Source organism: Schistocerca serialis, chromosome 1 (assembly GCF_023864345.2).
Source record: "Schistocerca serialis cubense isolate TAMUIC-IGC-003099 chromosome 1, iqSchSeri2.2, whole genome shotgun sequence".
In the NCBI taxonomy this organism is placed as follows: Eukaryota; Metazoa; Arthropoda; class Insecta; order Orthoptera; family Acrididae; genus Schistocerca; species Schistocerca serialis.
The window spans coordinates 908786506-908810574 of record NC_064638.1 but is presented as its reverse complement, the minus strand read 5'-3'; the positions used below and the strand labels follow the sequence as shown (position 1 = coordinate 908810574).

The 24069-nt window shown below is 39.3% G+C and overlaps 1 protein-coding gene across 3 annotated transcripts in view; it reads left to right on the top strand.

Moving 5' to 3' along the window:
• The window catches only part of LOC126412065 (exportin-6-B), a 357950-nt gene that overhangs the window by 78774 nt on the left and 255107 nt on the right, over nucleotides 1–24069 (top strand). For all 3 annotated transcript variants that reach the window (XM_050081474.1, XM_050081465.1, XM_050081456.1), the window contains one exon: nucleotides 14848–15007. In XM_050081474.1, coding sequence (XP_049937431.1) covers nucleotides 14848–15007 — 160 coding nt within the window. The remainder of the gene's footprint in view (nucleotides 1–14847; nucleotides 15008–24069) is intronic.

Genomic DNA, 24069 nt, shown 5'->3' with positions numbered 1-24069 from the left:
AGCTAGCCATTAACAGACATTTCCTGATCCTCTGCCCCTATTTTAGCCACTTACGTCTCGGGGTCGGGCTGTCGCCCGCTTTGACGGACATTTTGCGGGAGACATGCGACCTGTGGCTCGCGTATTAAGTTTTTTAAAAAGCAGTAATATGACGAAAGAGATCTGATTTCTACCTGGTGACTCTGGTGTCTTGTTGACGTCTTTTAGATACTCTTCCATAATGTCTTGACGTTTTGGATTTTTTTTTTTCTTCCTTTCTGTATTTGACCTCAAAACGGTTTTTACCCTCGCTATCCCAGCATTCTGTGGTTCTATACTGGGCGCTTATGACCTTAGATGTTTTGCGAAGCGTGTTAGCTCATTAACTGTATGTTAAACACTAATCTTCTGTTTCTTGCTCGTTTATCGTATGATTAACATCTCTCCTCATCTCTAGTCAGTGTCTAAATATCACTAGCCTTCTTTGTGTCTAAAGTTGTCTTTTAACTTGTTGACAAATTGCTGCTCCCTCTCATCACCCCACCCCTTTCTGAAAATACCAGCTTTTTATTTCCATTTGTAATGTAAGAAAAATTTTTAATTATCAATATTAGGCAGGGCCTCACTGATGTAGACTGGTGATATGACAACTGGCATGGTAGATACACCGTAGTAGCTTGGCATGCACTGTGTCTTCTTCATATGATGAAGGTGTTCTAGCTTGAGTCAATTTAATTAAAGACTTATGTAAATGAAGCAAAGCTACTTCCATCTCTGTAGTAAGTTTCTCAGTAGAACTTCTACTTTTCACAGAAAAAATTAAAAGCACTGTTTTTGGATACACGTGTTCTCTGCTATGCAAATTTTATCATTCATTTTTGAGGAAACTAAAAGAGTTTGGCTCTTTCTTACCTTACTGCCTGATTTTGCAGCTTTATAAAGAACTGGCTCTCTTTTTGAAATCGCTTATAGTTATTTTGCCATTTGAAAATTAAGTAAGTACTGTACATATTTCAAAAAGTTTGTTATGAAAAGTGTAGTTGTCAGCCAGTTTACATTTGGTGCATTTTAGATACATTGGTGAGTATGAAATGTAGCTAACATGTCGAAATTGTTTTTAACCTGGGAGGAGAGCCATATCTCTTTCCAGTCCCGAATAAATAAGTGATAAATTTTGACATTTGGCCACAGCAAGTTATGACACACCACTTTCCATGCTGTGACTGCGTGCTATGTGGAGTTCTGGCTTATGTATAACCTTCATATGTGCTTTATGAAGTCAGTTATAGTTGTATTTTAAGTTCACATTGCACTAAGAGTTATTTTCGTTGTAGAACTGGATATGATCACAGGCCCAGCAGCAGAATTAGCTAGCTAACTTACTTTGTGTGTCTGTGTGTGTGTGTGTGTGTGTGTGTGTGTGTGAGAGAGAGAGAGAGAGAGAGAGAGAGAGACATTTTTCTTGTCTATGTTAACAGTTTCATTCCGAAAAATTCAGTAACTGTTTTTGTTGTAATGTTGTCAAACGAATGGTTATGCTTCGACAAACAATGAATGTGAAAATGTATATTTGCTGTTGATATGTGGTAATTGAATCTAATATAGGGTAACTGAGTCTTGGCTATTGGTGTAACTAAAGCATATCATGTTCAGGGTGTCACGAAGTAGAAGACACATTTACTGAGAAAGAATTTGGCTCTGCCACAAACTTTGATCAAGTAGAAGGAATCTGTCAGCTGTAAGAAACAGAGATGCAATTGGTAATCATTTTGTAAGTGAAACTGGTAAAGAACCGTGGCAGGGCAGCAAAATCTGAGCTCTTGCATAAAGCAGAATATGATCTGTCACATGCATTTCCCTTTACATGCACAAATCCATAAATTTCATTGTTCCATCTTGAGTGTTATTTTTGGTAGTTGTGTGTGTAAATTATTCTGAAGCACAATAAAACAAAGTAAGCTGCTGCTGCTGCTTACCCTTCCTCATACTGCCCACTGAATTTGGTTTGCTTAATGTCGTATTTATGTTGATCTAAATATCACTATTTACAATAACATAATTGTCCAAGGTGATACATATGATGCAAAGGAATCAATGCTGTTATTGCTGCTTGGTCATGAAACAGACTTGGAATCACTGCCACCTGTCACAACTTGTAAGCGACTATAATGGATGCTGCCACCAGATGATTTATTCTTATGGCTCATTCAATTAATTTGTTGTGCATGTTTATAGTAAAATAATTAACAAACTACATACTTGTCTGTATACTAACAGTGAGTGTATTAGACATGTTTCTTGGTACCATATAAATGAGTGTGTGTGTTTCTGTTCTTAAATCTACATCTACATCAATACCGTCAAACTGGGTGATTTTGGATGGTTTTGTCGTTATTTTGATTGTAACTTTTGTATATATTGTTAGATTAAATTGATTGTTATGGAAGTCGTAAGGTATATGTGTAACGAATAAAATATCCCAGAACCAGAAAGTGTATGTGTAGGTATATTTATCTGAGGCAGTTAAATAAAGCGTCCGAAGTCACCCCATTGAATGGGGTGATTTTGGACACGTGTGTTTTTTAAGTCTCTGTCCAAAGTTACATTATACAGAGGGTGAATTCGGACAGTTGCTGCCTTTTTTTTTTTTTTTTTTAAATTCTACATGCTTTTTATTGGATTTTGGTGACATTTTACACATTTTAAGGTAGCCCTTTGTTACGAATAAGTGATATGGAATGCTATAATGAATTTTATAAATTACAGATAAGTTTTTATTTTGCAATAGACTTTCCAGCTTTGCCTTGATATTGGAGAAAAACATCTTAACAGTCTTTTTGTTCACTTCTGCACGAGCTCATTTAATATTTTCGTTTAAGCAAATGGAAAGATCTTCTGACTGTCGTTTGAGGAATAAATGCACCTATTCTTCTCCTGGCAAATTATTATGAAATTTCTTCTCTTTTCGGCCAGATTTATCAAGGTAGCCTTTAACTAAATATCTAATATCCAATTAAGTGAAGGGAAATCCCCAGTGTGCAGCCCTCAAGATACCTTGCTTCAACATTTCTTCTTCTTCTTTATTTAGCACTGACTGTCCTCCCATTTCTTTCAGATGTGCTTTCTGCATTTTATTTTGTAGGGTTGATTTAGGTATACCATACAAATCACACGCTTTTCTGTACGATAATTTACCATTCTGAATATCACGAACAGCTTTATCTAAAAGTTCCATAACTTACTGTAATTACACCTTACTGTAGCACCTCTCCTGCTCTTATACATTCTTGGCATTGTCCGAAATCACCCCACACTGTACACAGTTTTACAAAAACTGTCGATATTTTATAACATTGCATGAGGAACTCAACAAACTTGTAAAGAAATTGTCTCAATACTGTTAGCTACTGAGCATGTCGACAATTATGGTTACAATAACTTCCCGCTCGGTGCATCAATAGAAAGTTTTCACTTTACGATAATGCATGGATTTTTAACACTGAAACTGTTCATCAATTATTCACCTAGGGAAACAATTGACGCAAAATAAAAGTTGTGGAAAGCAATAAATGCAATCTTGCACTTAAAATAACTGGCTCACGGATGTTAAAATATGTAACTCTTTGTTTCTATGCAATGGCAAAGAGGAAATAAGCCATACTGTCCGATTTTGCCCCGGTGTCCGAAATCACCCCGTTTGACGGTACTCCATAAGTCACCATATGGTGCATGGCGGTGAGTACCATGTCATTTCCCTTCTTCTTCCACTCACAGATAGAGCAAGGAAAAAAACCTGTGTGTATGCCTCTGTATGAGCCCTTATTTCTCGTATCTTATCTTTGTGGTCCTTACACACAATATATGTCAGCAGCAGCAAAATCGTTCAACAGTCACCTTCAAATGCCTGTTCTCTAAATTTTGTCAATAGTTGTAAGAAGTCATTGTGGTCAAGTAGTTAGCATTCGTGTGTTGCATCCAGGTTGTGGACAAAGCAGCATTTCAAATCCCGCTACCACTTACGTTTTAATGTATATTTTTTCATCGTTGGTCACATTATTTAGTTTATATGATGTTTGAGAGGTAATATAATGAAAAAAGGGTGAATTTTCATGAAGTTGTAGTGAATTTCATCTTTTATTTGACTGTTTACTATTTGTAATTAAATTTTCAAGGATGAGGGACAGCCTTGGAAAACCCAAGTCAAACTTCGTTCAATAATTATGCGAATGAAGTTATTTGCGATCAGTTATATAGTAAGTGACAATGTGACGGACCAGAAAAGTAATGTACAATTACTCGTAAGATATGCTCTCGGCATCACACATTCCAGGATGGAAAACGTAAATTGAAACTTCATGCATATTTATTTATTTATTTATTTATTTTGCGTAATATTATCTCCCAAGTGTCATATAAACTAAATAATATCACCAGTGACCAAAAAAAAAGTATAGTCATTATTAAAGTTTGAGTGGAAATCTAACCATCACCTCCTACACGCTAGTCTTACAAAGCTCAAACGCTCATCACCTTTAACTTTAATGTATCTATGCACAGGTACATCAGATACATAATAGACATGTGAAACTTTTCTTGCAGTTTTCTCGGAATTGCCAAAGTAGTGCACCTTACTACTTGCACATTACCTTATTTGAATGGCCTACTAAAGGCATACAAAGTTTGAAGTAAATTTGTGATCCCAACATTGTGGCTTCCCCTTTAAATTAAACTAACCTCCCATTGAAATATATTACAAACTCCTATGTACAAAACCTGCACCAGTTAAATTAAACTAACCTCCCATTAAAATATATTACAAACTCCTATGTACAAAACCTGCACCAGTAATTATCACCCAGTAGGAAACCATATAAATTCTCACCAGAGTTTGGCATTTAATAAATTAAATCTGTAGAATATAATACATTTTTTTCCACAAAATTTTCATCCCCCCCCCCCCCCCTTTTTTTTTTTTTTTTTTTTTTTTTTTTTTTTTTTTTTTTTTTTTTTTTTTTTTTTTTTTTTTTAAAATAAACACGAGCATTTTACTTATACAATATCGTTAAGTTAAACTTATTAGGGATTGATACCATTGTGCTTGCTTCAAATAGTGAATGACTCTTAAAGGATGTTCTGTTTGCTCTGACATTGAACTACTATTAGAATTACCATTTCTGAGGGATTCTCCTCTCTGAGCAAATTCCAGCCAGCCAAACTAGCATTTATGAGTTGCAGGGAAAAATAATGTTTCTCTGCAAATGGTACAAAGACCATGACAATCACCAATAAATTAGTACTTCTCTACAGCAAGGAAAGAAATAATTGTTCCTTGACAGAGGATACAGAGCTCTAAGACCACGGTACACATTTTCAGACTCTCCACGAGTTCCCACTCCTTCACACTTTGTCAATATACACCACACAGGTGCACATCACTTAAAGGGCATGGAAAACTGGTTTCTTTACCACAATAGCAATTAATACTAAGACTCCTCATGAGTTTTCAGATTATTTAATCCATCACAGCACATATCTAATAAAAGCTGCCCCCTAAGCAGGGCACAAAAGGTACTCGGACCACTTCACATTTACATTCATTCTCCCATGTGGTTGTTATCTGTGAAACATTCTAAAAAATAGATTCTTAAATCGTTGCAGTTCCAAATGTTTATCCCTCTCGCCTCCCTCTCTGCTCCATCCAGATGACTAACCATGTTTTGAAGATTCTGGAGATACTTCAGTACCCAAAATTGTGAAATGGCACATTGGTCACTTTGCAAGGATTTTCATAATAATTGTCACGTTCTGTCTGTATTGTCAGTAATATTTAATGTCAGTATTGGTGTGTCACATCATGTAATAATTCTAGGCTCTATTGGTGTGTCAGCTACACAATGTGTCGTGTTTGTCTCTCATTTCTCCCTGACCATGAGGAAGTGGACCGTCTTGCTTCATTGCCGCAAAATTCCAAAGTTTTGTGCTGTTGTTAAACATAAAATATTATCCACAATTGTAGAAACTTCTCTCATCACAGCACTAAGCATAATTTTTAAAGTAATAATTCCTCCTATGGAGCACGCACTTCTTATGACCAAAATGTAGGTCATCGGATTGTTTGCATACTTCGCATATAACGTAACCAAAGCTCAAACGAGCATTAATGTCTGCACACTATGCAGTAACACTCTTATTTTGATCATTACTTAATGAGATAACAACGTCTAATAGTGCAGATGTAGTTACTGTTGCCTGTAAGCTCTACTAAATCTAAATGCTCATTTATATCATTTACAAGTTTCAAAATAACGGAAATTCCTGGATGGAGCAGTACATAAAATAAGGGAAAGGAAATTCCTGGATGGATCAGTATATAAAACAAGGGAAACGTAACCACTCACCTGTAACAGAGTGGTGCATGGACCATAGTAACACATACAGAAAACAAAGTTCTCATAGCTTTTAAGCATTATTCCTTTTTCCAGCTATAGTATACACATTTACAAACACACAAACGCCCAATTGCACACTCCCTTGGCTGCGGCAAGTCTCAAATTTATCATCTGCGTTAGATAGTTCCCTGTATTTGAAAAACTTATGTTGAATTCTGCTTTTAATTCTGTTTTTATGTTTGAAATCACCTGCATAATTTCTCCTAAAGGTACATATCTGTATATGAAAGCCATTATGTCAATCTCATAATGATAAAGACACAATATTGGTATTGAAACTTTACTAAGACATCGCTAACAGTAAATGATGTATTTTTCTTCTGTGTGTATCATTTGCTAGTGAACAAAATTCCATCAACCTATTTTATTTCAAAATTGAACTTTGATAGACAAATTGGCTTTGTAATTGGGTATTCACTTAATCAATTCACTGTATTAACTGTTAAAGTTACCTGCAGTTATGAAATCACTTCACAGTATATTCGGTCCTAAAGGGACAGAACCTCTGGATTTTAACAAAGCGTGCTGGGATGTTGTACATGAGACACCGAATGCACCTGTTGCCTGCTTTTGTCTCACAGCCTTGGCTGCAGTTGCTGTGTGTGGTCTGTGTTGTTCCATCACTTGTTGATGCTCATTTGACTGCTTACTGCACCACCTGGCTGTGTTGTGTAGAAACAGCTTGCAGCAAGATGTAGGTTGTCAACCGATGTTAATTTAGTGGAACCCAGCTACTGCAATCTATTGTCATTTCGTTCTTGAACTATTCTTGTCATAGATTTAGCTTACTCCCAGTGAAGTTTTAGTGCATATGAATCTTCTGTGATTACTTTGAACATACGTGTCTTGGTTAAATTTTGCTCAAGAAACCTTATTAATTACTTTCAATGTGCTGAAAATCTTCATTATATTTAATGTTTGGTTTCAAAAATATTGGATAATGTTTAAAGGCATATTTATTTTCTTGATGATTGTTCATACACAGCTTGTTTACTCATGTTACCTATAAAAATAACTTTCTTGTCTTCTTTGAGATAACAATAAGTATTTAAACATTGTCTTCAGTTCAGATATGCAATATTAGATTAATTATCGATGTAGTATATGAACATTTATATCACTTGCATATAAATTCTTCTATGGCGTAAATGTTCACCTGCTTAGCTGAGCGATAACGTGTTTGCCTACCATGCAGCGGGCCCATGTTCGATTACCAGTGAGGTTGGGGATTTTCTCCGCTTGTGGACTGGGTGCTGTTTTTTCCTCATTCTCCTATCATCATCATCACCACCATCACCACCACCGACATACAAGTTGCCCAATGTTTCTTCAACCGAAATAATACTTTCAACCCAGCGGCCAAACATCTCCGGTTGGGGACCTTTCTTACTTTGCCTGGCTGTGTTCACTGTTGTTGTTGTTGTTGTGGTCTTCAGTCCTGAGACTGGTTTGATGCAGCTCTCCATGCTACTCTGTCCTGTGCAAGCTTCTTCATCTCCCAGTACCTACTGCAGTCTACATCCTTCTGAATCTGTTTAGTGTATTCATCTCTTGGTCTCCCTCTACGATTTTTACCCTACACGCTGCCCTCCAATACCAAATTGGTGATCCCTTGATGCCTCAGAACATGTCCTACCAACTGATCCCTTCTTCTAGTCAAGTTGTGCCACAAACTTCTCTTCCCCCTAATCCTATTCAGTACTTCCTCATTAGTTATGTGATCTACCCATCTAATCTTGGTATTGTATGACAGTTTTTTATATATGTAATGATGTAGCCTCTTATCAGTAATTCACATACTCGTGTTTCATGTAGAAATAGTGCAATATTCTTTAATACTGAATGGCATATCCATAAATAATGTATTCTTCAAGAAATCTTGCAGTAGGATCAAAATCCAGGTGAAAATAATATTTTACTCTTTTTATAAATCTCCTTCTTCTTCTTCTTCTTCTTCTTCTTCTTCTTCTTTTGTTTGTAAATCCAACTTCTTTGCAATAGATTCATATTTCACCCCAGGATCACTGTGTGAAAAGGTTCCGGGTAGCAAATTCATAAAAAAAATATTCTCTATGCAATGTTGATCTTGAAGTATTAATTATTCTTCCATGCTTTAGAAGTAAGTGTAACGGGATTATATCTCTGTTTATGTTCGTTGCATGAATGTTTACATTCATGACTTGTGTGGACCTCTGTGTAACACTGAAACAAATTAACTGCTTCTCATTTGATTCTAGTTTTCTTAAGACACCTTCTTCCTTGGTGACACTCATTGCTCCTGTCCTGAGGAGCCCCATTAGCAGCCGTGCAGTGTTGGAAATTCCGTGATGTGCTAGGGACATAACGGCATCTGCTGGCAAATTCTAACTGCCGTCACCATCTAAGGAGTATCTCAAACAAAATAATAATACAACACAAACAAATATTGGTACTAACATATGACAGTATATGCAAACATTCAGACCTTTCAGCTATTTTAAGCATATTCTTTAACGGAACGTTAATAAATAACACTTTCACTAATCTTGTATAAGATCATAAGTGTACATAAAACCTCTCACCTATGAACCTTTAGGGAAAAAATCCTGAATTTAACTTCACAAAAATTGTATACCTTCACAATTTGCCGACACCAACTTAATAATTCTGAAAGGAAGCAGCTGATTATTACTAGTAATATGGAATCTACCAGATACAGTTTTGCTTCACTGGAAAATGAATCAGGGTTAAAGATCCTGTTAAATCTACATTTTGTAATTCCAATCCAAAGTTTTCTTATTTTTTTAAGTGCAAATGGAGTAATTTTATCAGCTGATGTTGAGGAATATGACTGCTACAGTGATGAGAGAAACATTAAAAATAAGTTGTTTCAATGAAGCATTGTTTGGATGTGCACACCTGCTACTGGAATCAAAAATCTTTGCCAGAAGACGACTGCAAATTTCATTGTTTTTCTGCACTTGGAGCTTTTCCTCTCACAAAACATATAATGAGATTAAATGATGGAAAATCTAGGATGGAATGTAACAATATCAGAGAAGGAAAGTTGCTACTCACTATATAGTGGAGATGCTGAGTCGCGATAGGCACAACAAAAAGATTCACACAATTATAGCTTTTGGCCATTAAGGCCTTCATCAGCAGTAGACACACACACACACACACACACACACACACACACACACACACACACACACACGTCTGCAGTCTCAGAGAACTGAAACCACACTGCTAGCAGCAGCACCAGTGCATGATGGGAGTGGCGACTGGGTGGGGGTAAGGAGGAGGCTGGGGCGGGGAGAGGGAGGGATAGTATGGTGGGAGTCGCGGACAGTGAACTGTTGAAGTTTAGACGGAGGGCAGGAGAGAAGGTGCGGAGGGGGGAGGGGGTAAGTAGCGGAAAGGAGAGAAATTAAAAGACTGGGTGTGGTGAAAAAATGACGGCTGTGTAGTGCTGCAATGGGGACAGGGAGGGGGCTGGATGGGTGAGGACAGTGACTAATGAAGGTTGAGGCCAGGAGGGTTACAGGAACGTAGGATGTATTGCAGGGAAAGTTCCCACCTGTGCAGTTCAGAAAAGCTGGTGTTGGTGGGAAGGATCCATATGGCAAAAGTTGTGAAGCCGTCATTGAGATGAGCGATATCATGTTTGACAGCATGTTCAGCAACAGGGAGGTCCACTTGTTTTTTGACCACAGTTTGTCGGTGGCCATTCATGCAGACAGACAGCTTGTTGGTTGTCATTCCTACATAGAATGCAGCACACTGGTTGCAGCTTAGCTTGTAAATCTCATGACCGGTTTCACAGGTAGCCCTGCCTTTGATGGGATATGTGATGATAGTGACCGGACTGGAGTAAGGTGGTGGTAGGAGGGTGTATGGGACAGGTCTATTACAGGGGTATGAGCCATGAGGTAAGAGATTGGGAGCGGGGGTTGTGTAAGGATGAACGAGTATATTGTATAGATTCCTTGGATGGCGGAATACCACGGTAGATGAGGTGGGAAGGATAGTGGGCAGGACATTTCTCATTTCAGAGCATGACGAGAGGTAATTAAAACCCTGGCGGAGAATGTAATTTAGTTGCTCCAATCCTGGATGGTACTGAGTTATGAGGGGAATGCTCCTCTGTGGCCGGACTGTGGGACTTTGGGAGTGGTGGGAGACTGGAAAGATAAGGCACGGGAGATTTGCTTTTGTACAAGGATGGGAGGATAATTACGGTCAGTGAAGGTTTCAGTGAGACCCTCGGTGTATTTTAGAGAGACTGCTCGTCACTGCAGATGCAATGACCACGGGTGGCTAGACTGCACAGAAGGGACTTCTTGGTAGGGAATGGGTGGCAGTTGTCGAAGTGGAAGTATTGCTGGTGGTTAGTAGGCTTGATATGGACAGAGGTACTGATGTAGCCTTCTCTGAGGTGGAGGTCAACATCTAGGAAGGTGGATTGTTGGGCTGAGTAGGACCAGGTGAAGCAAATGGGGGAGAAGTTGTTGAGGTTCTGGAGGAATGTAAATAAGGTGTTCTCACCTTCAATCCAGATAGCAAATATGTCATCAATAAATCTGAACCAGGTGAGGGGTTTAGGATTCTGGGCTTTTAGGAAGGATTCCTCCTGATGGCCCATGAATAGGTTAGCATAGGATGGTGCCATGCGGGTGCCCATAGCTGTACCATGGATTTGTTTGCAGGTAATGCCTTCAAAAGAGAAGTAATTGTGGGTGAGGATATAGTTGGTCATGGAGACTAGGAAGGAGGTTGTTGGTTTGGAATCCATAGGGCATCTAGAAAGGTAGTGTTCGATAGCAGTAAGGCCATGGGCATTAGGAATGTTAGCATACAGGGAGGTGGCATCAATAGTGACGAGCAGGGCACCATGTGGTAAAGGGGCAGGAACTGTGGAGAGTCGGTCCAGCCCCTCCCTGTTCCCATTCTTGCACTACTCAGCTGTGATTTCACCGCCACACCCAGTCTTTCAATTTCTTTTTATTTCTCTCTCTATTCTGCTGCTTACCCCCCCCCCCCCCCCCTCCGCACCTTCTCTCCTCCCTCCATCTAAACTGCTGCAACACTTCACTGTCCACCACTCCCATCATACTATCCCTCCTCCTCCCTGCCCAGCCTCCTCCTTACTCCCACCCAATTGCCACTCCCATCATGCACTGGTGCTGCTGCTAGCAGTGTGGTTTCAGTTCTGAGACTGCAGACGTTTGTGCAAGTTGTGTGTGTGTGTGTGTGTGTGTGTGTGTGTGTGTGTGTGTGTGTGTCTACTGCTGATGAAGGCCTTAATGGCCGAAAGCTATAATTGTGTGAATCTTTTTATTGTGCCTATCGCGACTCAGCATCTGCGCTATATGATGAGTAGCAACTTTCCTTTTCTGGTATTGTTATACAGGGTGATTCAAAAAGAATACCACAACTTTAAAAATGTGTATTTAATGAAAGAAACATAATATAACCTTCTGTTATACATCATTACAAAGAGTATTTAAAAAGGTTTTTTTTTCACTCAAAAACAAGTTCAGAGATGTTCAATATGGCCCCCTCCAGACACTCGAGCAATATCAACCCGATACTCCAACTCGTTCCACACTCTCTGTAGCATATCAGGCGTAACAGTTTGGATAGCTGCTGTTATTTCTCGTTTCAAATCATCAATGGTGGCTGGGAGAGGTGGCCGAAACACCATATCCTTAACATACCCCCATAAGAAAAAATCGCAGGGGGTAAGATCAGGGCTTCTTGGAGGCCAGTGATGAAGTGCTCTGTCACGGGCTGCCTGGTGGCCGATCCATCGCCTCGGGTAGTTGACGTTCAGGTAGTTACGGACAGATAAGTGCCAATGTGGTGGCGCTCCATCCTGCTGAAATATGAATTGTTGTGCTTCTTGTTCGAGCTGAGGGAACAGCCAATTCCTGGGCTGCGAACAAATGCTTGCTGGATGCGTGCTACATTTTCATCACTCGTTCTCGGCCGTCCAGAACTTTTCCCTTTGCACAAACACCCATTCTCTGTAAACTGTTTATACCAACGTTTAATACACCACCTATCAGGAGGTTTAACACCATACTTCGTTCGAAATGCACGCTGAACAACTGTCGTCGATTCACTTCTGCCATACTCAATAACACAAAAACCTTTCTGTTGAGCGGTCGCCATCTTAGCATCAACTGACACTGACGCCTAGTCAACAGCGTCTCAAGCGAACAAATGTACAACTAAATGAAACTTTATAGCTCCCTTAATTCGCCGACAGATAGTGCTTAGCTCTGCCTTTTGTCGTTGCAGAGTTTTAAATTCCTAAAGTTGTGGTATTCTTTTTGAATTTGTGGTATTCTTTTTGAATCACCCTGTATAATGAGAGTATTCCTCATGGAGAGTTAACTAATAAAGACACATTTGATTACAGATTTTGCATGGGAGGGTGTGCTGACTGTTCTTTTGTCATGTTTGTGTCAAAGATACTATTGTTGGATACTTCAGTAAATTGTGACATGAATAAAATTGATGTGATAATCAAGCTGTCTGTAGCCTAGTGTAGACCACCTTATTGAGAACTCACAATCAAAAGCCAGAAAACCAGCAGTGATCTACAAACAATGCTATGGAACTGAGTAATCCATTCTGTACTTTTTTTTAGCCCAAGTGGGAGCATTCTCTTTGCAGAACAAAGCACGTATCTATCAACATACCAAAAGAATCTGTCATTATGTTAGATCCAGCAAATCATTAAAAATATTTGCAGAATTGATTTATAGGAAACCTCCTTATGCAAAACTTTAGTTTTTATATCCATTCTCTCCCACAAACAAATTAAATGAATTCCAATTGTTGTATTTCTTTCATATTTCACTAGCAATCCTATCCCACACTTTATTTTGACCATACATGTTAACTGTGTTAATAACTGCTGTGATTGTAAATACAGGGATATTTTTCCCCAGGCAAACATATTTAATATTGAACTCGGGGTTGTTTCTCATTGTCTTTGGTACAGACACAATTGCACAGCCAAAGCAGAAACATTCGTAAACTGCAAGTGACACAGATGTGACACATGGAAAAAAGTTGAGCATGCCACATTCATCTGGCAGTGCCATGGCATGCCATACAAGTCAGTTACATTGCATCAGTCCAGTAAATGCTGCAGTGTTAGACTGTGTGTGTTCCATCTGAAGTTACAAGCTGGATGCACACCTTGTGCCACTAAAATTGCCACATCACTCCGGTTGGTGCCCAACCTTAGAAATATATAACACTACTTTCAACTGACTATATTACATTTTTTAGTAGTTTTAAATCTTTGTCACGGCTATCAAAAAGGTAAATTTCACACATTGCAAAAAGCTGGCAGGCAATACATTGTGAAAGATGTGTACATTAATGATATCCTTTTCACTGCAACAGTAGGACCCTTCCAATTGTACAGACTAATTCATCCTTTGATCAACTGAAAGATTATGCATGTGAGAAGTTACGGGACATGGTGCCACCCGAAATTAATTCCATCTCCTTCTTGTGTAGATGTAAGATATGAGTTGATAGAAGGTGTGCAATGCACATGGACATCACAATGTCCATGATGAGGAGCACAATGGACTCGACAGTGATGAGCTTGTGGAGGAAGTGCAATAATGTATGTGAAAAGCTATTGCTCTATGATTATGTAACTTGGCAATCATTTCCAGCAGAAATCATAATCCTTTTTGCACAAAATAGTAACAGTGCACTATTCGTATGGAAACTGTATTTAAATCAACTGTCAAGAAGCTTGACACTTGGATACAATACTGAATGCATGGTAGCAGCAATGGGCTTTATGTAGTGGTGTCATAATAATTATAATTAGTTCTTAGACAGGATTGTTGCAGGCACTGGAATGTGGGTTGCTAACTTTATCAAGGAAATCAAACTCAAAAAGATGAGTTGACATTATAATTAGTCTCTGTGTAACACGAAATACAAGCAAGCTATTTCAGAGTAGATAGTGCCTGGCTGTTCGGAACAAGAGGTTCAGGATACTTAGTGGAAATATAGTGTTGATCTGCAAAATGGTTTCAAAATGTGACTCAGCATATCACACATTTTCTAAAGGAGTTGTGCAATGGCACATACATTGTATAGTACAAATCATAGTCCCAATAATTATCATTTTTTCGTACACACAAAAACTTTTTGGCCAACAGTATTTTGATGGTGACTAAGAAGGGCAGACACTGTCAATAATGTTTCCAGTCTTAGTTGAGAGCACAAAATTTGTGAAAGTTTATCCCACAGTGAAAAGTATCCAGGTGAACATTGTTGTGTGTGTTTCACTAAATGTCTCCAGATAACTATGTTTTCTTTCTGCTAAACCTTTCCTTATCCTGTTGTTAAATTTCAAATAACATGCATGACTAAATAAGATTTCTGTTGTTAGCTGATCCAGAATCCAGAAACAACAGTTCTTGGTCTAGTCTTTCTGCAAACAGCATCAGAGGAACTAGTTTGCCCATGGGAAGATCTAAGCATTTCACGTAAAGAAGAGCTTCGGCGCCTGTTGCTGGCACACATTCCCCAGGTTTTCTCCATTCTCACAAGTACGTTAATTCAGCATTTAATTATTTATACCTGTACCATGTTAAGAGTAGCTGGGAGCACTTATTGATGGATTTCATTATGGAATTTGAAAACAGTGGCGCACATATCACTGAAGAGGCAAATGGAATGAACACTGAATAGAGGATTATTTTTTATGTATGAGACCACTTTAGTCAGTAACCAAATGGCTTTGTCACTGTGTGTCTTGTTGGGATATGTAAACTGATACCGACAGGTTTCAGTTTACCCCTTGTTGTTGGTGCACATACTGATTTTCATTAAATAATATGTTCTTTCACAAGCTTTCAGAGCAGTTATGCTAAAAACACTCAACAAAAGATTATAAGCCCAGGAACTAACACTATAAATGTTAAAAATAGAAGTTTTGTGTGGAAACCTGGAGTCAGTTTGTAAGTTAGTTACATGTGCTTACTAGTTTTTCATTTTCACCAGTTGGTCATTCGCACATGCAGGCTGCTGTTTACGTTATACATTCAGGTCTAAAAATGAATGGATTCCCAGTAGTTGAAAATTTCATCAGACAAGAACATTATTATAAATAGAAATTTGCTGTGGAGTGGTGTTTTTGGTCAATGACAAACTGTGGATTGTTATAGAGCGCTCTCCTTCAGATAGACAAAATTTCAGTTCTTGCCAGAAAAGAGACAGAAAATTTCATTCACAGAGATTGTACTCTTCGTGGACAAGACAAATTATTCCCAAATAAGGGACATGAATACACCAGCAAAAGCTTTTTCCCAAGTAAGGGACATGAATAATGCAGCAAAAGCTTGGAGGGCCCCAGAAAAATTATTTGAAGGCTCTGGAATCACACTTCGAATTGTTTAGAACATTAATCACAACCAAATTAGATAAATCTAAGTTAGTATATGACTATTGCAAATAATTGCAATGGCCGCATTTAAATTAAATGAGATGAAGTATCGAGTAAGTGAAAAGTGGATTGGAACTTTGCTCCAAGTTTGAGTACCTGACCATAATCAACCTATAATTATGGCACTTGAAATTGTGGGACACATATCACTGGAGATTGTATTAAAATAAAGCTAATAGAAGATGTCAGATCTGAAGATGCAAATAGAAATGAAGAATCAGCATTACATCAAAATAAACAAAGCCACCAAGTGCAACAAACTCAATTATATTGCTAAATTTTGCTTAGCATCGGCGAAGAAGGAGGAAGCTCATCAAAAAATAATGACTAAGCCAATGTAACTAGAAAACAGTCAGAACACAAGAAAGTCTTCCTTTCAACGGATTCTAAACAGACTCATGAAAGGAAGATGTGTTATGTAGAATCTAGTGCCCTGTCTAGCATTACTAACTGTGGACGGGGGAGTCATAATACCAGGCCATATAATAGCTAAATTGTCAGCATGGGAGGTGATGGCTTAATGGCAAAGCCTTCTGAAAGTGTTGATCTGACCTATCGTTTGATGTCATTCTTATCCTAAACTCAGCCATGAATTTGAGAAAAAAAAGAGAGAGAAAAAAGTGGATTCTTCTGTGATACAGAAGGTGAACTAATTGCAAAGCATCACCTAAGAATGGTATCTGTTGCTTGAATATAAGTGAAATGGAACAGTGCTGCAATACAAAAGATAGTGGGTTTCTATGGCATCACAGCCTTGTACATATGAATCACAAAAGTATGCTGAAGTCAACAAAGGTTTCAATACTATTAAATGAGGATAGGTGTTCCGAAAACGTCTTGGAAGTGGGGACAGTATCTATTTTCTTAACAGTATTATGAAAAGGATAGTTGCTGCTCATCATGTTGCGGAGATGCCAAGACACAGGTAGACAAAACAAAAAGACTGTCAGAAAAAGAGCTTTCAGCCAGCAAGGCCTTCATCGGAGAAAGAACACACACACACACACACACACACACACACACACACAGAGTCTCTGGCTGCTGAAGCCACACTGCGAACAGCTGCGCATGATGGGAGACACAACCAGATGGTGGTAAAGAGGAGGTTAGGGTGGGGAGGATAAGGGTTAGCAGATAGGGGTAGGGGACATAAATTGCTGCTTGTGGGTGCACGCAGGGACAATGTGGAGAGAGGGCAGGGAGCTAGGTGCAGTCAGAATACGAGAGAGGTAAAAAGACCATGTGTGCATTGGTGGTGGTGGAACAGGGGAATGTGTAGTGTTGGAATGGGATCAGGGAAGGGGCTAGATGGTAAAGACAAAGACTAATGAAGGCTGAGGCCAGGAGGGTTACAGGTAAATAGGATACAAAAGTAGTTCTCAGAACAGATAAGAAAAAAAATACTTACATCACTCAAACTTTTCTTTATTTTTCAACTAGCTGACCTGGCAAATTCTGTTCCGCCTTGAAGCCAATAAATAATCAGATTTTGGATGTTAAGTTCAATTTTTTATTAGGAAATACAAATAAAAAGATTAAGTATTTTAATGATTCTTTATGTTTTTTGGTGCATAGCTTCCACTCTTCAATTAAGTACCTTGTGATACACGGCAGTTTTTGTTTTATTATCAGGCGCAAGAACAGACAACACAGATGATCTTCCAACCCGTGAACATGCCACATGTAATTGACCATGTGAAAAACATGGATATTCCAGATTTCAACCACAAACTTTCAAGGATTGGCCTTGTGATTTGTTAATGGTCATGGCGAATGCAAGACAGATCGGAAATTGTAGTCTTTTAAACTCAAACGGCATATCGGTTGGGATCATCGGGATCCTCGAAATGAGAACTTCCTCACCTTCGAATATTCCTTTGAATATCGTCACGCAGATAACTTTGTTCATCAATTTACTTACCACCAAACGCGTACCTTTGCACAGTTTTGGGTGGTTTATGTTTCGAAGAATGATTACTACGGAGCCAACTTTTAGGCGTAAATTGTGCGGTGGTAACCCAGGTACATCCAAGGAGCTTAAAAATTCAATTGGATCATTGGTGGCTTCATCCTCACTTGTTACACAGTCAATAGATTTGAATGAATGCATTTTACCAATGATCTCATTCTGAATTATGTAGTTTAGGTCATCTACATATTTATTCTTAGCCTCTAAAATTGCTCGCTCACTCAACCATTTATTACTGTTGTAGTTAGTAATGATGTTTGGCAATACTTTGTTGATAAGTTCATCTTTCGGTGAGACAAAGTTACAGAAATTATGAGGAAATGAAATCAATCTGCTCGATTCTTTGACAGGTACTCGACCATTACCGATAGTCAGCAATTGCTCCGAGAAATCTTCAGCAGATGTATCATTAACCAATGCACCTCTCATGTGTGTTGTCAGCTGAAGTTTCTTCACGTAGCGCCGTAGATTCGATGATTTGAGGCAAGCATTTATTTCTTGTGCATTTGTTGATCTTGGAAGTACTGGCAGTGTTTGGCGGAAATCGCCAGACAGTAAAATAATTGCTCCTCCAAAACATCTCGAGTCATTGCATAGATCTTTCAATGTTCGGTTAAGTGCCTGTAATGCACGTTTAGGCGCCTTTGTGTATTCTTCCCAGATGATGTTCTTGGATGCTGATAAAACTTTGGCCATTGCTGAGTTTTTTGTAATATTACATGTTGATTCTTCAATAGCTTGAAGATTTAACGATAATTTTAATGCTGAATGAGCCGTACGGCATCCTTCTAACAATGTGGCTGCTATTCCAGAAGAAGCAACTGCAAACGCAATGTTGGATCTCGCACAATTTAGATGTTGATCTCATATTGTTGTTCGTTCGACAATTTCGCATTGCCAACCGAGCCGTTTCACGGGCTGCCTCACTTTGCTCTTGTGATTGAGAAGCATAAAGTTGAGCCATACTAACGCGGCACTCTTCACAGGCAATTTGTTGTTTTTCTTCAGTCCTTTCATTCGCAATGTTTTGTATCCTTCTTGCATTACAGCTTTGTCGAGAAATATTCGATTGTCTTGGTCGCGGCATTGTTAAGGGTGATTCAAAGAAAATACAAATTATTTCTTTAAATTTTTAATTAATGATATATACTGATACTTAACCATAGACATTTAGCTGTAATTTGCATTTTGTTATTCCGTGTCATATGCATTTTTGTTATACCACATTTTATAGTGATGTTTAGCTGACATTTGCGTTTTGTTATTCCATGCCAGATGCAATTTTGTTATACCACATTTTATAGCAGTCGAACGGGATAAAAAGTATCCTGTGTCCGTCTCCTGGCTCTAAGCTACCTCTCCACTAATTTTCAGCCAAATCGGTCCAGCCGTTCTTGAGTTATAAATAGTGCAACTAACACGACTTTGTTTCATATATATAGATGTAGTCTCCTTGTAGATTAATGCACTTGGTGCAGTGCTGTTCCAGTACCTTGATCCCATCTGGAAAGCAATTTTCCTCCAAGTCTGACAAATAGTTGTCAACCTCGGCTATCAATTCTTCGTTTGAAGTGAATCTTCATCCACCAAGAAAAATTTTCAGTTTTGGGAAGAGATAGAAGTCTGATGGAGCCATATCGGGTGAATAAGGTGGGTGTGGCAATAATTCATACCTTAGTTAAGTAAATTGCCATGGTGATGGCACATGTGTACGGGAGGGCATTGTCTTGATGGAAGATGACTTTCTTCTTTGCTAAACCTGGCCTTATTTCGGGTATCTTCTGTCGCAATTTGTCCAGGAGGGTAGCATAGTATTCTCCAGTGGAGAGAGAATCTACAAACAGAATCCCCTTCGCACCCCAGAAGACTGATGCCTTGGTGGCGGAGAATCAGCATGTTTCCACTGCTTTGACTGTTGTTTTGTCTCTGGGGTATAGTAGTGCACCCAAGTTTCATCTGTGGTCACAAACCAGTACAAAAAATCTTGTTCGTTTCTCCTAAAACGGGCCAAACATTGTTCCAATATGTCCATTCTCATGTGTTTTTGGTGGAGTGTCAATAGTTGCAGCACCCATCTTGCGATAACTTTTTCATTTCTAATTCGTCAGTTAAAGTGTGATATACCCTGTCAAATGGCATCTGGCAAGTGTTCCAAGATGCTATTCCAGGCGGATGTAAAATGAATGAGTGCAACAAAAAATGGTTCAAATGGCTCTGAGCACTATGGGACTCAACTGCTGTGGTCATCAGTCCCCTAGAACTTAGAACTACTTAAACCTAACTAACCTAAGGATATCACACACATCCATGCCCGAGGCAGGATTCGAACCTGCGACCGTAGCAGTCGCACGGTTCCGGACTGCGCGCCTAGAACCGAGAGACCACCGTGGCCGGTGAATGAGTGCAACAGAAATACTTAACGCAGAAATGAAGATTTGGCCCTGTTTGACTACCCCATGAAGCAGATCTTAGGATTTTTTTAATGGTGATTATCTCCTTCTTGCCCTTTAACATGTAAATTACAACATAAACATAAATGAATGATTAAGGGAACTAGTAACTACCGAATGATAAATGCTGTTTCCAATTTCACATTTATTGAAGATTAAAACCCCTTTATATTACAAATGTTTATATATTGATGTCCAGTGGACATAAAACAATACAAATGAATTTCGAATACGATTGATCAGTTGCCCAAATCTGCCCCTTTATGTGCCTACGTGATCTAATATAAATAATGCGAGACGACTGACATCATCTACGTACCAAACACTAGAAGACACTACTTTCAAAGATCATCTACAGTGGTGTGCAACCTCAGTGGAAATAAAATTTACGTGATCACAGCTGTTTAGCTTTATAGCCCTAATAAGCTGAAGCAATTAGCAATATCACCATATGTACTGCATCCGGTGCGTTGGAGTGATGGTTCTCATACATGTCTGCGACAAAATAAACCTCTTTCAAACACTAGGACAGCAAAAGGTGGTTCTCTGACTATTATAATCTAATACTGTCTTCTCCTCTCTGAAACGCGAACTCCCAGTCACAAGAACAGAATTCAGATAACGTCTCAATGTGAGCATAGACAGAAGTAGTGCTCTCAATCATTGAACACTGCGTGCTCAACGACGACTCCCTACCCAGAAGTGAAGTCCAGAATTGTACAAGTTTGCAACAGTACAGTGTCTAACCGTTCTAACTATAAAATCTCTTGAGAGCAAAGACAGTAAGTCCATCTGTACCAACAAAAGCTGATACTGAGCGACCATCAAACCCGGGCGCTCAAAACGGAAGACTTCTTCTTTCCACTGCTGGCTTCCCAGCAAAGCTCGGCTCCCCTCCCTCGTAACTCAGAAGGCGAGTCATATTCTCGATACCACGGAATATTCTCCCTCTCTACAGATTCTTCTGAACTCCGACCAACCATATTTTAGTCTTTTGAGGTCATACAACTGTACGCTTCTCAGAATAAAAATCCTCGGAAATAACCCAGCCTGCGATTTCCGAAGTAACACTTCCTCATTCCTTTCTGCTGTGTCCAGGATTTTCATAGTTTCAGAAGTATTATCTGGTTAACCTTCTGGCCCCCGCTACTAGACCGGCCGCCCGCCGCTGTATTGGGCTTTCATGTTCAGGTGCCCAGACCGTCCATCTTGGCACTTCTTGTGTGAAGCAGAACCAACACACCTGTGCGGGCTTCTCCACCAACAGCTTGAGTTACGCCTGCCATTCCAACCTCTACTAGTATAGGCAATCATTCAACACAGTTTTGATATTAAAGACACTCCGTCACCTTTCATGCAATAAGTGTTAACAATTATTTACAAGGTGTATGTGACAATGTCAGTCTTCCTGAAATATTCATATATATGATCCCCCCATGAACCATGGACGTTGCCATTGGTAGGGAGGCTTGCATGCCTCAGCGATACAGATAGGCATACCGTAGGTGCAACCACAATGGAGGGGTATCTGTTGAGAGGCCAGACAAATGTGTGGTTCCTGAACAGGGGCAGCAGCCTTTTCAGTAGTTGCAAGGGCAACAGTCTGGATGATTGACTGATCTGGCCTTGTAACACTAACCAAAACGGCCTTGCTGTGCTGGTACTGCGAACAGCTGAAAGCAAGGGGAAACTACAGCCGTAATTTTACCCGAGGGCATGCAGCTTTGCTGTATGGGTAAATGATGATGGCGTCCTCTTGGGTAAAATATTCCGGAGGTAAAATAGTCCCCCATTCAAATCTCCTGGCGGTGGCTACTCAGAAAGATGTTGTTATCAGGAGAAAGAAAACTGGCATTCTATGGATCGGAGCGTGGAATGTCAGATCTGTTAACTGGGCAGGTAGGTTAGAAAATTTAAAAAGGGTAATGGATGGGTTACACTTTGATATAGTGCAAATTAGTGAAGTTCAGTGGCAGGAGGAACAAGACTTCTGGTCAAGTGAATACAGGGTTACAAATACAAAATCAAATACGGGTAATGCAGGCGTAGGTTTAATCATGAATAGGAAAATAGGAATGCTGGTAAGCTACTACAAACAGCAATTATTATATTACTGTGGCCAAGGTAGATACGAAGCCCACACCTACCACGGTAGTACAAGTTTATATGCCAACTAGCTCCGCAGATGATGAAGAGATTGATGAAATGTATGATGAGATAAAAGGAATTATTCAGATAGTGAAGGGAGACGAAAATTTAATAGTCATGGGTGACTGGAACTCGATAGTAGGAAAAGGAAGAGAAGGAAACTTAGTAGGTGAATATGGAATGGGACCAAAAAGTGAGAGAGGGAGCCACCTGGTAGAATTTTGCGCAGAGCATAACTTAATCATAGCCAACACTTCGTTCAAGAATCATAAAAGAGGGTTGTATACATGGAAGAAGCTTGGAGTTTCTGACAGGTTTCAGATAGATTATATAATGGTAAGACAGAGATTCAGGAACCAGGTTTTAAGTTGTAAGACATTTCCAGGGGCAGGTGTGGACTCTAACCACAATCTATTGGTTATGAGCTGTAGATTAAAACTAAAGAAACTGCAAAAAGGTGGGAATTTAAAGAGATGGGACCTGGATAAACTGAAAGAACCAGAGGTTGTAGAGAGTTTCAGGGACAGAATTAGGGAACGATTGATAAGAATGGGGGAAAGAAATACAGTAGGAGAAGAATGGGTAGCTTTGAGAGATGAATTAGTGAAGGCAGCAGAGGATCACGTAGGTAAGAAGACGAGGGCTACTAGAAATCCTTGGGTAACAGAAAAGATACTGAATTTAATTGATGAAAGGAGAAAATACAAAAATGCAGTAAATGAAGCAGGCAAAAAGGAATACAAACGTCTCAAAAATGAGATTGACAGGAAGAAAGAGAACCACTTGTATGAATATCAAGAGCTCAGATGGAAACCCACTTCTAAGCAAAGAAGGGAAAGCAGAAAGGTGGGAGGAGTATATAGAGAGTCTATACAGGGGCGATGTTCTTGAGGACAATATTATAGAAATGGAAGAGAATGTTGATGAAGATGAAATAGGAGATATGATACTGCGTGAAGAGTTTCTCAGAGCACTGAAAGACCTAAGTCGAAACAGGGCCCCAGGAGTAGACGACATTCCATTAGAACTACTGACAGCCTTGGGAGAGCCAGTCCTGACAAAACTCTACCATCTAGTGAGCAAGATGTATGAGACAGGCGAAATACGCCCAGGCTTCAAGAAGTATATAATAATTCCAATCCCACTGAAAGCAGGTGTTGACAGATGTGAAAATTACCGAACTATCAGTTTAATAAGCCACGGCTGCAAAGTACTAACACGAATTCTTTACAGACGAATGGAAAAACTGGTAGAATCCGACCTTGAGAGGATCAGTTTGGATTCCGTAGAAATGTTGGAACACGTGAGGCAATACTGACCGTAATACTTATCTTAGAAAATAAATTAAGGAAAGGCAAACCTATGTTTCTAGCATTTGTTGACTTAGAGAAAGCTTTTGACAATGTTGACTGGAATACTCTCTTTCAAATTCTGAAGGTGGCTGGGGTAAAATACAGGGAGCGAAAGGCTATTTACAATTTGTACAGAAACCAGAAGGCAGTTATAAGAGTTGAGGGACATCAAAGGGAAGCAGTGGTTGGGAAGGGAGTGAGACAGGGTTGTAGCCTCTCCCCGATGTTATTCAATCTGTGTATTGAG